An 18,158-nucleotide genomic window follows, 5' to 3' on the forward strand; every position below is an offset into this window, starting at 1 on the left:
TGGACAAAGGAACATCAAGTTCTCTGGAGATGGACTTGTAACCTTGAGATGTTGATATTTTTCAACAATTTTAGATCTTAAGGCCTCAGATAGTTCCCTTCTCTGCTTTCTGTTCTCCCTGGTTAGTGTGGCACACACAGACACAATTTGCAAACATTGAGTCAACTTCCCCCTTTCTGTTTTCAGGTTTGATTTTCATATTGCTCAGACCCGTTACTTGCCATAGATGAGATTGGAGATAGAAAGAGCATCACATGCTTGAAACAAAGTTGGGAAAGGTGCCAATAACTTTGTCCTGGCCCATTTTGGGGTTTTTTGTGTGAAATTATGTCCAATTTGCCCTTTTTTTTTAAATTGTATTTTATGACAATCTGTGCATAACAAAACGTGTAATTGCAATCATCTTCTGGGAGAAATACTTCCTTTTCTGGCACAATTTCAAGGGTGACAACACTTTCGGCCATGACTGAATTATTCAAAATTCACAAGCAGTTTCAAAAATTTTATGCCATTTACCACACTCCTTTATAACCACCAGCCCCCTGACAGAGACATCTAGAATAAGAGTAGATACTGATAATTACACCAAGCGTACAGGATAAAAGTGTGGAGCTGTGTATATTATAATATAGTGTGCAGCACTGGCGTCCATGCCTGCAGTCCCTCTGCCCCTGTAAAGATGCGAGCGTACTCACCATGGCCCTGTCCTGTTCCTTCTGGGTCTGCTGCTACCCGGGAGACATGCACCACGCGCAGGTCCCCAGGCACTATGCTTAGGGCGTGCACACACTTCCTCTTTCTTAAAGGGGCCGAGCGAGTTCCTATAAAATGTCCCCAGCCATTAGCTGGATGACACTAACTATTTAAAGCAACTCCTCCAACATGGAGGTGCCTGTGCAATGTTGTCAGTTTGTTACCTAACATTCTTGCGAGTTCTCAGGTCCTAGCGCTCGTATCTCAGGTCGCTGCACCCGCCAGTGCTCATTTCAACGGCAGCCGGTCCAGTTGCACCTGCCAGTGCTTATCTCAATGGCAGCCAGTCCCGCTGCACCTGCCAGTGCTCTTCTTAACGGCAGCCAATCCAGTTACACCTGCCAGTGCTCATCTCAACGGCAGCTGGTTCTGCTGCACCTGCCAGTGCACTTCTGTGGTACCTGTCATTTTACTCCGCCTGCATCTGTTGGACATACCCTCAGGCCCTCCAGCTACCCGTTCCTAGGGTTCAGCTGCCATCTACGCAAGGTCAGTCCTGGAGTCGGATCTACACCACTTCCCTTGTCTTTCCTCAGATCTCGGCGTTGTTAGCTGCTACGTATTCATGGTCAGATTGGGTGAGGCTCCTAGTCACGCCCCTCTAGGTCTTCCTTGGGCTACGGAACAGTGGTTTCACCACCCAGCATGTTAAAGTGCGGAACCTGTGTATATAGTATGAAGCTGTATATATAATAGTATGTACCATATAGTATATAGTGTGGCGCGCACACTATGTACACAGCTCCACACTTTATATTATACAAACAGATATTGTCACGGGTTTACCACGATAGAGAGGAGCCAGAAGACAGCAGCATCTGATTTCTCCTACTCCTGCACTGCTTAGAAGCACTCCACCTTCACATTAAACAGTGCATGTTTCTTTTAGCATTGCAGGAGTTAAACTGCTCAGTTGAGAGCTCTTGGAAGCTTTCCTGCATTAAGGCTCTCAGCTGTTCACGGTTAGCCACTCCCATCTCCTATATAATCTGGGTCTTGGCTATCATTCATTGTCAGAGTAGCTTATGCTGCATGGATAGGAGATGAATTAGTCCAATGGTGTCCAAAATCAATCAAATATGTAGGCACTTCAAATAATGTATAACAGTATCTCCTAATGTTATAGGTGATGCCCGGTCAATGGATGTAAGGCAAGTCTAATAATACCATAATAGATGCAGTAATAGAAGTAAATCTAAGGTCATCATACCTGGGTAGAAACATGGTGCCACTGGACTGAGTGTTTGAATAGATTAGGTGTCCCCCCGAACCCGACGTACGTTTTGCCCTAAGATTCTTCCGGACGCCAAATCCATCCACACACTCAGTCCAGTGGAGCTATGTTTCTAGCTAGGTATGATGACCTTGGTTTTACTTCTATTACTGCACCTATTATGGTATTATTATACTTGCCTTACATACATTGATCGGGCATCACCTATAACATGATGGGGTATTGTTTACTACTTTACCTTATACATAGGCTATATTGCCATATCCACAGTTTTTCTGTACCTCTCGTCTAGTGGGCCATAAGATTCTATGCATTAGAATTGTTCCACATATTTTTTTAGGTGAGGATACCGGATTACTATAAATTGACCTATTCCATATCTATGGTACTTTTTTAGTGGTACACTTCTGTAAAAATTGTCTTGGATTGTATTGGAATTCCCCCTACTGGGCACCATATACCTGTTTACCTGCTGTATTTTGATCTATACGTGATTTTTTAGCTATTCTATAATTAAATTCAACTTTTTATCTCATGTATGGATCTCTTCTATGGGCAAATTATTAGTTATATAAGTCCGAGTTGGGTTAATAGTTAGGAGATGGTGGTTTGTCGTTGTTGTTCGAGAAGGTGTTTGGTGGATTTATCTGTGACTATTGCTAGGATTTGGGTGTGTGCTAATTCCCCTCCTTCTCCTACTTTGGTTTTACCCCATCGACCACTCCCCGCGGTTTACCTCTGTTTGTGTGAGTATATTTGTAGGATTGATATTTTCCTTTATCCCTGTTTGTATTACCTTGTTAGTCTCGTTGGTGTATTACGGTACACTACTACTCCCCTCTTCCCTGGGTGGGGTAAGGGTATAGATTGAGGGCGGATTCAGGAGCTAAAGCAAGGTACGTGGCTCCGGCATCTTCACCATCAGAAGTAATCTGGGGAACAGGGCGAGCTAGGGTGACCACAGCAGTAGGGACAGGGAAGGAGCTCCTGGTCCCGGGAAACCCAACAACAGAGTCATGACATGTATAGCTCCACACTATATCGTATAATATACATAGCTCCATATTACATACACAACTCTACAGTATATACACAGTTCCACTGTAAACTATGTTAATCTGTATGTTATTCTATATACTGCAGGGCTGTGCGTATAGTACTGGTAGAATTTCAAGACTTCACATAGGTCTATTTGGTTTAGCGGTTTGTTGCTTGTGTGTGTGGTTATTCATTATGCTTACATAGTGCTATCATATTCCGCAGCGCTTTAAATACATTATCATCATTGTCCCCATTGGGCTCACAATCTAAATTCCCTATTACTATCTCTTTGGAATGCAGGAGGAAACCAGAGTAGCCTGAGGAAACCCACATAAACACAGGGAGAACGTACAAGTTCCTTGAAGATGTTGTCATTGGTGGGATTTGAACCCAGGATCCCAGCGCTGCAAGGACCCCACTGAGCCACCATGCTGCCCATAAAAACTGGTGGTTAACTTAATTTACTACAGATAATAAGCTAACATATTGAAGTTGCTTTTCACATAAATTGTACGTGTCTCCACTGATGCTCTTAAAAGATTTAAATAAATATTTGGCTTTTGTATTCTGATATTTTGCAAGTATGTTGAAAACGGTAAGTCCTGGAAATATGAAACCTGGTCTAAAACCTTCTAAAGTGCCTGATTTACGTATGCGGCAAATTTGGGGCACATTGGTGTAGTCATTTGCAGGAAAATATTCTCTTTTGTATTACTTTACAAATATGTCAAAATGGCAGCGTCTAGAAAGCTTAAACCCAGTGTAACCCCTTCCGCTCTGGCCTTGAAGTGCGTGACTTACCTTTTGAGGCAGATTAGTCCAGTTCTTTGGTTGCAAATTAATATTTGCTTTTGTGTTCTGTTTTTTTGGTAATATGTCGACAGAGGTACAAACCCAATATCCGAAGTGCCTGATTTTCCTATGCACCAAATTTGATGCAGATTGACCCAGTTGTTCAAAATTAATATTTGCCTTCAGAAGGGCATGATTTACCCATGCATCAAATTTGGTGCAACTTGGTCTAGATGAGATTGGACAATTGGCAATTTTCTCGCTGGTCTTGATGAAGGCGTGATGGACCACACGGTCTTGATTTATTAAGAGGAGCACACCACTTACAGTAATTAATTAGGAGAATCTGTGAAAACTCTAAAAGTCTCCAAATTTTTGCACAACTCTCATTTGCAGCAACATTTTCAAAGCAATTTACTCCAGAATTAATACAGGGGAGTACATAAATAGGTATACAACGTCTATTCCATTATGGTATATGGTTTATTGGAAGACAGAGAATACTAAAAAGTTTCAGCAGTAGTTGGAAGAAAACTGCAACACCTTCACCAACTATACTAACAATATACCTACTTATGCACCCCCCTGTATAGTACAGTGTGGAGCGGTGCCTGTGTGTATACTATATACTCAGTTCCCCAGTACCTTGCCTATGAGTCTTATGGTTAGAGGAGAGGGGCGATTCCAGCTTGGTGGCAGAATTCGTATAGTGTGGTGGCTGTCGTAGACATCAGAGGCTGCCGACAGAGAAATGGAGTGTCTCTGAGTATGAAGGATGGATCAGAGTAGTAAGCGCTGTAAAGAAACTCATGCGCACCTCTGATTGTCAAAATAACTGCTCCTCCTAATTCACTGCTGGCAACTAGTAATGGCTCTAAGCATGTGCAAAACAAATCATGGACGGTGCTTTTTCCTACCAAATACTGCGGACAGCAGAAAAAAAGCGGACTGTCTATAAATTGGTGATTGTTTTTTGTGGACTGTCTATAAGTTTACGGATGGTTGTTAACCCAGAGCATTATTAGCTGTGAATGCAGCACCGAAAATGAGAGAAATCACTAGCAAGAAGCTGCAGCACGATCTGTGTGTCTGCGCCTCTCACTACTTGGCCCCCTTCCCTTTTCACAGACCTGTAACCTGATAACTCAGTGAGCTAGCAGTTAGTCTTTCTTTGACTAGTAAGGATCATGAGTAGTGATGAGCGAGTGTACTCATTGCTCGGGTGATCTCCAAGTATTTGTAACTGCTCGGAGATTTAGTTTTCGTCGCCTCAGCTGCATGATTTACAGCTGCTGGTCAGCCGGAATACATGTGGGAATTCCCTAACAAACAGGCAACCCCCACATGTATTCAGCCTGACTAGCAGCTGTAAATCATGCAGCTGAGGAGATGAAAACTAAATCTCCGAGCAGTTACACAAACCGAGCAACCCGAGTATACGAGTATACTCGCTCATCACTAATCATGAGTGAAGAAAGGAGCAGATTTTTCTGATAAGATATATTACAAAGTTTCACATTTTTGCTGACACTATTGATTTATACAAAGTTTGTTGAAATGACAGTGGCCATTTAAATTTACAGGTAGATACTGGAGATTTTACATAATAAAAATCACACAATACAGTAGGCCATAAACATTAACAGTGGCGCTATTAACATTGCATGCATGCAGAATGCTACACAATAGTTCAATCTTTCTATAAAAAGTACTGTAATCCCACACTATCAACTGAATCATCAAATAACTTATTTATTCTTTAGCATACATTGAAAGGACTATGAGCTTATATACACAGTACATTTTTGGTCCTTGACCTACAATTATACTAAATCATTTCTTACAAAAAGATAATGATCATACTGCCAATATGCGAATATTGCTGGAGAGCGGGAAGGAAAGACGAAACGGTTCAGTTCCGGGAGTTCTGCAGAGCATCTATGAGTGTTTTGTTATAATCTGCTATCTGTCTGGTTACCGTCTTCATCACTTGCTTATAGTCGCTCTCTTGGCTCTTTGAAGCTATGACTGCATACAGAAGTCAAGGTAATACTTAGAATAAAGCTACATTGTACGTCTTACTTTTGGCATTCTAAGGGACTCCATTATATTACTATTCTTTCCCAAACAGTAGTGTAACCCCTAAGGAGTAAGTCTGTTCCATTACACCCTTTGGATCAGACAATGTATACGCAAACCTAATATTTTATATATTCACGAGATAAAGCTGGCCCAAGACGAGACAACTGTCAGCTAGAGTTGACCAAAAAGATTCGCAGGACCCTGTTCCAATGTCCATTTTGGTAGCCAATCGCCACCAGGCCAGAAGCCTCTTCTGATTAGTGTGGAGTGATCCTATGTATGATGTCAAGCCAAGCCTACTAATCAGAAGAACTGGCAGGGAAGCCAGCAGGAAGAAGATTGGAGGGCTATGGTAAGGAACGCAGTCAGGGACTACCAAAGTGGCTGTTGGACTAGGGTCATGCAAATCTTTTTACTTAACTCTGATGGCTGGAAGTTTGACCTGCAGTAAGCTCTCTCTCCTGATTCCTCCATGCAAAGAAGCTCTTGGTCAAGTGTTCATGAGTGTTCAATGGGGAGAGAGGAGAAAACTGCTTCCAAACTCCTCTGGCACTGGGTTATCGCCACAGAAAACAAAAGGATAGGCTGCTGAAATTCTACTACTGTAGTCTGATCCTCCTTTGTTGGAAGAGAGTCGTGAGGTCCCTATATCCATCAGATGGTTGGTGGACTTTTTCTAATGTCTATGGGAGCCTTAAAGGGAATCTGTCACCAAGTTTTTACTATGTTATCTGAGAGCAGCATAATGTAGGGGCAGAGACTCTGATTCCAGGAATGTATCTCTTACTGGGCTGCTTTGGTGCAGTTTTGATAAAAAGCCTGTTTTCTCTCCTTTATATCTAGCAGTTCTCTGAATGCCGAGCTCTGTATAATCCCTCCCACACCGCTGATTGGCTGCTTTCTGTGTACAGCAGGTGGACTAAATAGCACAAGACAAATAGTCCTGTAGTGATAATCGCCTGCTGATAAAAACACTGATTTTATTGAAACTATACTAAGCGGATAGGTGACAAATCACTGGTATCAGGATCTCTGCCTCTACATCATGCTGCTCTCAGATTACATGAAAAAAAAAAACGGATAACAGATTCCCTTTAAATAATTTCACTTCCCTATATGATAAGATCTTGCTGCGAATCCCTACATTTTATCACCTACACAGAAAAGATTTAGTAAGCATTGATCTAAGAAGAGAGAACAAGGAAAAAGTCTAATGATTGACTGTCTCGGCAAGGGACAGCAGGAGAAAAAAAAAAATAAAGAGCTTATTTATTTTCACTACTGAATGCGTACAGGTTGGAGAATGACTATCACCTACTGTTCAGTTTTCTTTTCTTTCCTCGGGATAAAATTTCTAAAACACAAAGGATACATTCTTTCATCACAAAGTTGTTCTGCTCGTGCTGTTGCCATTTTCTTTCCAGGTTTGTGAGCTGTGAATACATATATATAAAAATATTATTGGGACCAAAGTAAACTAGTATGCGAGTGGTAATTTTCCTGTGTCAGAAAATAATAGCATAACATTCTGTGATTTTACAGGGGCTCTGTGTCACCATTTAGATAGTTTAATATTAACGATTGATAAGCGATCAAAGGTTCCTTGGTGGAGTCAGACCTCCAGGACTCTCAATGATCAGCAGAGGGCCCATGAGTGTTTATGCAGGCACAGTGGTTCATCCACACGGATCCTACTGGCCCATCCACACAGATCCTACTGGCCCATTAGGGTTTATGCAGGCACAGTGGTTCATCCACACGGATCCTACTGGCCCATCCACTCAGATCCTACTGGCCCATTAGGGTTTATGCAGGTACAGTGGTTCATCCACACGGATCCTACTGGCCCATCCACTCAGATCCTACTGGCCCATTAGGGTTTATGCAGGCACAGTGGTTCATCCACATAGATCCTACTGGCCCATCCACACGGATCCTACTGGCCCATCCACATGGATCCTACTGGCCCATTAGGGTTTTTGCAGGCACAGTGGTTATCAACACGGATCCTACTGGCCCATCCACACAGATCCTACCGGCTCATCAGTGTTTAGGCAGACACAGTGGTTCATCCACACGGATCCTATTGGTCCATCCACACAGATCTTACTGGCCCATAAGTGTTTATGCAGGCACAGTGGTTCATCCACACGGATCCTTCTGGCCCATCCACTCAGATCCTACTGGCCCATTAGGGTTTATGCAGGCACAATGGTTCATCCACATGGATCCTACTGGCCCATCCACACAGATCCTACTGGTCCATCAGTGTTTAGGCAGGCACAGTGGTTCATCCACACGGATCCTACTGGCCCATCAACACGGATCCTAGTGGCCCATCCACACAGATCCTAGTGGCCCATCCACGTGGATCCTACTTGCCCATTAGTGTTAATGCTGGCACAGTGGTTCATCCACACAGATCCTACTGGCCCATCCACACAGATCCTACTGCCCCATCCACACGGATCCCACTCGCCCATCCACACGGATCTTACTGGCCCATCCACACAGATCTTAGTGGCCCATCAGTGTTTATGCATGCACAGTGGTTCATCCACACGGATCCTACTGGCCCATTAGGTTTTTTGCAGGCACAGTGGTCATCAACACGGATCCTACTGGCCCATCCACACAGATCCTACCGGTTCATCAGTGTTTAGGCAGACACAGTGGTTCATCCACACGGATCCTATTGGTCCATCCACACAGATCTTACTGGCCCATAAGTGTTTATGCAGGCACAGTGGTTCATCCACACGGATCCTTCTGGCCCATCCACTCAGATCCTACTGGCCCATTAGGGTTTATGTAGGCACAGTGGTTCATCCACATGGATCCTACTGGCCCATCCACACAGATCCTACTGGTCCATCAGTGTTTAGGCAGGCACAGTGGTTCATCCACACGGATCCTACTGGCCCATCAACACGGATCCTAGTGGCCCATCCAAGTGGATCCTACTTGCCCATTAGTGTTAATGCTGGCACAGTGGTTCATCCACACAGATCCTACTGGCCCATCCACACGGATCCCACTCGCCCATCCACACAGATCTTAGTGGCCCATCAGTGTTTATGCATGCACAGTGGTTCATCCACACGGATCCTACTGGCCCATCCACGAAGATCCTACTGGCCCATTAGGGTTTATGCAGGCACAGAGGTCATCCACATGGATCCTACTGCTTAGAGCTATTAGTTACCACATCCTTTAGTTTGTGAACAGTTTTCGTTAAAAATCTAAGTATAAGTGTGGTTAGGGTTACTTTTTTTTTAATCTAGAGTATTTGTAGAAATGGTAATTATTTGCCATATTTATATGAATTATTTATACACTGGAGAACATATTATGGGGAGCTGACCTACAGCAAGAGTAAAATCACGGCTATATGCTGATATTAACAATGAATTATCCATTTCTATTAAACCCAGAGTAGCTTCTTATTTAATTAGTTAGGGAGTTAACTGTCTCCAAGCATGATAAGAAATCCCCCAAAAATAAATTATCACATGGCTCTAAGTACCCATGCAGACTGGGCAACCGCAGCTGTTATGTGACCGCTGATTGGCAATATACAAGCCGATAGATGGACATTGAATATCCCTTTTATCCAGGCTGACCAGAATTCTATGTGCACAGAACGATCGATCGTTAATGCAACGCGAATAGAATATCATCATTATCGGCAGCACATCTCCTGTTTACCTTGAGCAATGTGCTGCCAAGAACGATGATTTTAATGCCGACATGAATGATCCAATCACCCGAGGAATGCTCGTTTGTTGGGTGATTTCTGGCATGTGTACTGATTATCTGTGAATGATTATCGGCTCGTCTATGTGAGCCGTAAAATTATATAACTAAATTTATTACAACAACCCACAAATCTCTGAAAACATCCAGCAGAGTGAAATAGTACAAGGAAGTGACACATCATGCATTCAGATACCTGAGCGTGAGTCTCATTATCCTGCAGTTGGGATTTCAGTTTATCATTCTCAGAATTAAACTGTGCCATCGTCTTCTTAAAAGTGTCTCTACACTTGGTTAAAATGATTTTATCCTCCTGAAGTTTCTGATGAAATAAACAATTTTGAGATTTAATTCTATTTTTATACACTGATAAATAAGATATTAGCATAAAATCTAGCAAATCCATTTGTTTTATTAGTTTACTACTAAACCTGACATCTATTGTAGCTGACGGTTTAGATAATAGGTGCACATTATCACATTAATTTCTTTAAGGGACTCTGGAAGGTCACTTATGTTTTCCTAAGTGAGGTGACCATATAATAGTGGCAAGAGCTGCTGAGCATATACTGTATATACATATACATACAGCGAGTGAAATAAGTATTGAACTCGTCAACAATTTTCGGTAAATATATTTTTAAAGGTGCTACTGACATGAAATTCTCACCAGATGTCGGTAACAACCCATCCAATCCACAAAAAGCAAAGAAATCAAACCAGAGATGTCCATAAATTATGTGTAATAATGAGAAATGACACAGGGAAGAAGTATTGAACACATGAAGAAAGAGGTGCAAAAAGCCATGGAAAGGGATGAGACCAGTTAAAATCTATCAGTAATTAGAAAGCAATCCTGCCACTTAGTGGAAAATATCAACTGGTTCAACTGATGGCCTATAAAAATGTGTCATTACTAAGGTGCCACACAAGAAACATTATTGACTTAGTTGCTTCAAGACCTTTGCAACCTTATTGTTGCAAAACATATTGATGGCATTGGTTACACAAGAATTTCTAAATTACTGAAGGTTCCAGTGAGCACTGTTAGGGCCATAATCTGGCAGTGGAAAAAACAATTTCACCACAAACAGGTTACACTTAGGTGCTACCCGGAGGATTTCAGACAGAGGAGTGAGAAGAATTATCAGAAGAGTTGTCCAAGAGCCAAGGACCATCTGTGGAGAGCTGCAAAAAGACATAGAATCAGCAGGTACAATTGTTTCAAAGAAAACTAAGTAATGCACTCAACCAATATGGCCTATGTGCACGCTCACCACGCAAGACTCTGTTGGTGAACAAAAAGCATGTTCAAGCACACTTGAAGGGGTTTTCCCATGAACAAAAGTTGATTTTCATTAATAGATCTTGGTACAATAATTAGCTCCACATTTTGTTGTGCTTAATTAAAATGTCCCTGTGCTGATTATAGCACATCTCCTAGGCAGGGGGGAAAGCAAAAGAGTATACAGACATTACAGATGGGGATCACAGCTGGTTCTGTGAGGTAAAACATTTCACTGACTGTCTTTAAACAATGATTTGCTTCAAAGAAATAATTATTTGTGATCCTGTGCTGTCCTGTCTGTATACATTTTTGGTTCCTCCCCTGCCCAGGAGGGAGATGTGGTATGATCAGACCATGTTCCTGTACAGTCAGACACAGACATTACACAGTATTTTTGTTGATGGGAAAACACCTTAAAGGAAAGCTCAACAACATTTAGACAAGCCTGTGAAATACTGGGAGAATATGGTCTGGTCAGATGAGACCAAAATTGAAATCTTTGGATGCCATAATACACACCTTGTTTGGAGGCAAAAGGCACTGCATATCACCCCAAAACACCACACTAATAGGGCAGAATTGGGCAAACTGCAACCCAGCAAACTTTGACAACCAATGGGATGGAAATCACATGTAACGCAGAAGTGCATACCTACCTGACCTGTGTAAATGTGCAGACCTAACCCTAAGGCCAGGATCATACTGCGTTAAAGCAGCCTGTTCAACGCATAGCGTTGATGGGCTGCGTTAACGCTATAGCATACACGCCATCGCGTTATGCTATACCGCTACTGCAGATAATTCATCTGTGCTAGCGGTGACGGAGCCTCAGACGCTGCAGCCTGCGTCCGAGCCTCAGTCACGGAATGACGGCACATCACTAGCGCATGACGATTATGGCATGCGTTGGCGATGCGCCCAATAATAGGGGTTAATGGCAGCGTTAACGGACTGCATTACACCGCGTTATGCCACGGTGTAACGCAGTCCGTCTAACGGACTGCCATAACGCAATGTGAACCCCGCCTCAAACACACTTTAGGTACGTATGCGACAGTGGAGAACCAAGTAAAAGTCAAAAGGAATGTGAGCAAGAGAAGACAGTGAGAACAAGAAGACGACGGAGAGCAGAAGAAAAAAGCAGGATTGTGAAAGAAGCAATGAGATAGAAACGGAGACTGAACCGTGATAGAAACAGAGATCAGGACAAGGACGGAGACAATGGGAGAGATCATAGTGAGGATCGCTGCCGATAGAGGTACACCTAGGATTGTTATACCTGAAGTATGGCGCCCAACTGTAGGATGCATCACTAGCAGCAAGTCAACAGACTTCTGGTAGTTCTGCCCTATATTAAGCAATAAAATTATTATACTACTATTGATTAATAATAAAATATTAATGATTAATAAAATATATGTTACTAATATTAATACTGAGCAGAATTACATTCATCCTATGGAAACTGCACAAGTCCCCCTATCATACAGTGCAGTCAGGACGCAATCTCCGAGTGTTTTTATCCCCACTTATAGCCTAGAGCACAGCAAACAATTAACCAAGGACCTTTTTCTTTTCTTCTGCGGAGGCTCGGAGGCCATCCAAGTCGCTGTATGTATTTAATCCTTCAGACATTTGCTGGATATTCTCCTTCAGGGACGTCATCTCACTGGTAATCTTGGATTCCAACTGCTCCACTTTCTGCAGATCCTGCTGCAGACGCTGGCTCTCTGAGGGAAAGTGCGCACAATTCAATATTAAAACATTTATGTCACTTTGATCAATTAGACTTTAGGTACGGGTACGATAACATGTAAAAGTCCTCTGCTATAAACAGATTTTTATATATGTGTTGTGCATACACTGAGTTGTTTTTTAGTGTGCATTGTATCTTGAGCATTTGTGATTTAATTAAGCAAATATTATGAAAAACAATCAGTTTTCTGCCTCTAAGTAAAATCTTGCCAATCAATACTTATTGATAGAATCCTTTTTCTCTGCTGTAGATGCAGCAGTGCTCAGAATACTGGGCTGTGTATAACCCCGCCCATGTCCCTGATTGGCAGACTCCTGTGTACACTGTCAGCAAGCTGCCAATCAGTAGTGGGGGCGGGGTTACACAGATCAGCTGGACTTCCTGGAACCTGACCTAGTCCTCAATGATAATCTCCTGCTGATAAAACAATATTGATTGTATTGAAACTACAGCACACAGTCTAATAAGTCCTTGGAATGAGGGTCTCAGCCCCTACATTATGCAGCTATCAGCTTAAATATCAAAAAACCTGAAAGATTCCCTTTAATAAATTGAATATCTGAGCTGTTACTGCCTTTCTATGGAATAAACCCAAACAGGTGTGCATTTGCAACAATGGAAATAGATTAGGGACTATATTCTGAACAATCTGGTAATATATGGGGTGAAGTACAAAAAATATACAAGACAAACACGTACCCTAATGTGCATATTTACAGGCCGTGACTGATGTGTATGAAATTAATGCCACGTTTACAGAAATTATTTCTTAATGCCATACACTTGCTGACTTTCATGCATAAAAACTGAAATCAGACAGACAACTATGGACAGTGCTTTCAAAAATGACAACTTAAAGAGGTAGTCCACTACTGGGATATCTTGATATTCTAGATCAAAATGTTTGGCATCCTTACAATAATAAACTTATACTCACCTCCCATGCTGGCGTCGTTCCAATGGTGTCAGCACTCGCAGTCCCGGGGCTCTCGTGCGGTTGTGGTGACATGTGACACCGGCGCCCAATCAGTGCTGGTGTCACCGTCTCCACCTTTGAACAAATCGAACATGAAGAGGAATTCCGGGCTGCAGCTCATCTCACACTTCCTCTTCCTGCACAATTCGACAGGAGGCAGAGACGGTGACACTGGCGCGGACGTCACAACAATCGCACACTAGCCCACGGGACCGCGAGTGCCGACACCATGGGAGCGGCGCCGGCACGGGAGTCGAGTATAAGCTTTATTAATTTATGGGGGCCAAGCGACGGGTATGAGAAGTTGTCCAAGTAGTGGGCAACTTTTTTGATGAATATGGCTGTACTTTCTGTTGTCACTTATGCAAAAATGGCCACATAAGGTCAACATGGTGGCTCAGTGGTTAGCACTACAGCGCTGGGGTCCTGGGTTCAAATCCCACCAAGGAAAACATCTGCAAGGAGCTTGTATGTTCCATTTCAAGTGTTTATTTATGTTAATGATTATGGCATATAGCCAATGAAAACCCAAAAGTCATTATCTCAATAAATTAGAATACTTTATAACACCAGCTTCAAAAATCATTTTAAAATTCGAAATGTTGGCCTACTTAAATGTATGTTCAGTAAATGCACTCAATACTTGGTTGGGGCTCCTTTTGCATCAATTACTGCATCAATGCGGCGTGGCATGGAGGCGATCAGCCTTTGGAACTGCTGACGTGTTATGGAAACCCAGGTTGCTTTGATAGCAGCCTTCAGCTCGTCAGCATTGTTGGGTCTGGGGTCTCTCATCTTCCTCTTGACAATACCCCATAGATTCTCTATGGGGTTAAGATCAGGCGAGTTTGCTGGCCAATCAAGCACAGTGATACTGTTGTTTTCAAACCAGGTATTGGTACTTTTCGCAGTGTGGACAGGGGCCAAGTCCTGCTGGAGAATGACATTTACATCTCCAAAAAGCTTGTTGGCAGAGGGAAGCATGAAGTGCTCTAAAATTTCCTGGTAGACGGCTGCACTGACTTTGGTCTTGATAAAACACAGTGGACCTACACCAGCAGATGACATGGCTCCCCAAACCATCATTGATTGTGGAAACTTCACACTAGACCTCAACCACTTGGATTGTGTGCCTCTCCACTCTTCCTCCAGACTCTGGGACCTTGATTTCCAAATGAAATACAAAATTTACTTTCATCTAAAAACAACACCTTGGACCACTGAGCAACAGTCCAGTTCTTTTTCTCCTTGGCCCAAGTAAGATGCTTCTGGCGTTGTCTATTGGTCATGAGTGGCTTGACACAAGGAATGCGACACTTGTAGCCCATGTCCTGGATACGTCTGTGTGGTGGCTCTTGAAGCAATGACTCCAGCAGCAGTCCACTCCTTGTGAATCTCCCCCAAATTTTTGAATGGTCTTTTCATAACAATCCTTTCAAGGCTGCGGTTATCCCGGTTGCTTGTGCACCATTTTCTACCATACATTTTCCTTTCACTTAACTTTACATTAATATGCTTGGATACAGCACTCTGTGAGCAGCCAGCTTCTTTAGCAATGACCCTTTGTGGCTTACCCTCCTTGTGGAGTGTGTCACTGACTGCCTTCTGGACATCTGTCAAGTCAGCAGTCTTCCCCATGATTGTGGAGCCTACTGAAACAGACTAAGGGACCTTTTTAAATGTTTAGGGAGCCTTTGCAGGTGTTTTTTGTTAATTATTCTAATTTACTGAGATAATAACTTTTGGGTTTTCATTCGCTGTAAGCCATAATCATCAACATTAACATAAATAAACACTTGAAATAGATCACTCTGTTTACATTGAGTCTATATAATATAGGAGTTTTACTTTTTGTATTGAAGAAAGGAAATAAATTAACTTTTTGATGATATTCTAACTCTGTGAGAAACACGTGTGTATATACTAAATTTTTCCGATTATAAGACTGACGTTTTTCCCCCCAAATTTGGGGGAAAAAACAGTAATTAGACTTACTGGTAATTGTATTTCCAGGAATCCATCCTGACAGCACACTGGAGGACGTCCTTCTTAGCCATGATGGGACAGGAAACACGAGAGGTTAAAAGGACCCTCCCCCTACCACCCTTCAGTGTTTTTCCAAAGTAACACATCTGGATGGATGCAAAAACAAGTTTTATTACAACAAGATAATCAATCATACAAATGTTACATCACATAAGTATAAAGATCAAACCATAGGGAGGGAACTAACAGTGCTGTCAGGATGGATTCCTGGAAATACAATTACCAGTAAGTCTAATTACTGTTTTCCAGGTCACCACCTGACAGCACACTGGAGAAATACCAAAGGAGAATGGTATTCAGGGTGGGACCACTGCTTGAAGTACCTTCCTACCAAAAGCCAACTGAGGCGAAACTACATCTAGTTTATAGTGTTTAGAAAAGGTACTAAGATTAGACCATGATGCAGCTCTACAGATCTGGTCTGCCGTAGCCCCCCCTTTCTCCGCCCATGATGTGGCCATGGCCCTAGATGAGTGGGCTTTAAGATTAACCGGGGAATTTAGACCTTTAGCTTTGTAGGCTAAATCAATTGTAGATTTTATCCACCGTGCGATAGTCGCTTTAGACGCTTTTTTCCCCTTATTTGAACCCCTGAACTGAACAAACAAGTTATTGTCCTGTCTCCAGGGTCTAGATAGATCAAGGTACCTGAGTACTGATTCTCTTACATCAAGGTTATGAAAAAATCTTTCTTTTTGATTTTTAGGGAATTGGCAAAAAGACGGTAAAACAATCTCCTGATTCATATTAGTATCAGAAACGACCTTAGGGAGAAAGGCCGGATCAAGCTTTAGTACTATTTTATCATCGAAGATCTGTAAATACGGGTTCTGTACCGAAAGAGCCTGTAGTTCCCCCAACCTTTTTGCCGATGTGATCGCAACTAAAAACGCGGTTTTAAGAGAGAGTTTGTTGATGTCTATGTCTCCCGATATATCCCAGGACTGATCACAGAGAAAATTCAGGACCAGATTAAGATCCCACGGTGGGACTGATTTCCTAATAAATGGCCTTAGCCTCTGGACTGCTCTAGAGAATCGACTAATCCAGGGGTGAGTAGATAAAGAAAAATCAAAAAATACACTTAGGGCCGCTATCTGGACTCTTAATGTACTTGGTCTGAGACCTTTCTGAAATCCTGACTGCAAGAAGTCAAGAATTTTTGGGATATCTGGATGGTCAGTATCAACTGTCATCTTCCCACAGAATCCACAGAATGTTTTCCATATTTTTGTGTAGATGGCAGATGTCACCGGCTTCCTGCTGGCTTGAAGGGTAGAAATGACGTCATCTGAAAGACCTTTTGCCCTCAAGACCTTCCGTTCAGGATCCAGGCTGCCAACTGAAGCGCTCCTGGGTTCTGGTGTAGAACTGGACCTTGTAGAAGAAGATCCTCTCTGTCTGGTAACCGGAAGGGTTCTTCCACTGATAATCTCTTTAGCATTGGAAACCAACTTCGTTTCGGCCAGTGAGGAGCTATGAGGATGACTTTGGCCCCGTCCTCGCAGATTTTCCTGAGTGCTCTTGGAATCAATGCCAGAGGTGGAAACGCATACAGAAGACCGTCGTTCCAAGGCTGTGACAGGGCATCGATCGCAGCTGGGCTTTCCCAGGGGTTTAGGGAGTAAAAGGTCTTGACTTTTGCGTTTTGCTTTGTAGCAAATAGATCCACAGCCGGCTTCCCCCAACGATGACAAAGATCCCTGAATACTTCGTCGTTTAGTTCCCACTCTGTAGGGGATACACTTTTCCTGCTCAGGAAATCCGCCAACTGGTTCTTGGATCCCTCCAGATGTACCGCCGAGATTGACCGCACCGACTTCTCTGCCCACTTGAAGATCTGTTCTGCTAGATCTTGCAATGCCAGATGTCTTGGGCCCCCCTGGTGTCGAAGGAAGGCTACGGTCGTCGTATTGTCCGAGAAGATCTTTACATGCTTGTTCTTCAGCAAATGTTGTGCCGCCGTTAAGACCTTCCAAACCGCATGCAACTCTCTGTGGTTTGATGACTTCTTGCTGTCCTTTCTTTCCCAGCGACCTTGGAAATATCTTCCCAGGACATGACCTCCCCAACCTTCCTGACTTGCGTCTGTCGTGACTGACACACTCGGAGTTTGGAGCCATGGTACTCCCAGCCGGAGATTTTTGGAGAGAGTCCACCATACCAGAGACCTCTTGATCTGAAAAGAAAGATTTAGTCTTTGATTTAGAGAATTTTGCGTTCTGTTCCAGCTCTTCAGAACTCCCTGCTGAAGCTGTCGGGAATGAAACTGACTCCATCTCACGCAAGGGATACAGGCCGTCATTAGCCCCAGTATTATCATCCCGTCTCTGATCGTATTTCGGCCTCGGGAGAAAAGATGGACCTTTTTTACTATACCCTTTAGCCTGTCTTCCGGAAGGTAGGACATTCTTGTTTCCGAGTCGAGCATGAC

At 42.9% G+C, this 18,158-nt stretch overlaps 1 protein-coding gene across 6 annotated transcripts in view; it reads right to left on the reverse strand.

The window, feature by feature from the left end:
• Positions 1-5,549: 5,549 nt before the first annotated feature.
• The window catches only part of IFT74 (intraflagellar transport 74), a 190,654-nt gene continuing 178,045 nt past the window's right edge, over positions 5,550-18,158 (reverse strand). For all 6 annotated transcript variants that reach the window (XM_077249280.1, XM_077249283.1, XM_077249282.1 and 3 more), the window contains exons 17-20: positions 12,513-12,676; positions 9,855-9,980; positions 7,275-7,335; positions 5,550-5,848 (exon numbers count right to left, since the gene is read on the reverse strand). In XM_077249280.1, coding sequence (XP_077105395.1) covers positions 5,733-5,848; positions 7,275-7,335; positions 9,855-9,980; positions 12,513-12,676 — 467 coding nt within the window. In that variant the 3' untranslated portion in view covers positions 5,550-5,732. The remainder of the gene's footprint in view (positions 5,849-7,274; positions 7,336-9,854; positions 9,981-12,512; positions 12,677-18,158) is intronic.

The sequence above is a fragment of the Ranitomeya variabilis genome, chromosome 1 (genome assembly GCF_051348905.1).
Source record: "Ranitomeya variabilis isolate aRanVar5 chromosome 1, aRanVar5.hap1, whole genome shotgun sequence".
In the NCBI taxonomy this organism is placed as follows: domain Eukaryota; kingdom Metazoa; phylum Chordata; class Amphibia; order Anura; family Dendrobatidae; genus Ranitomeya; species Ranitomeya variabilis.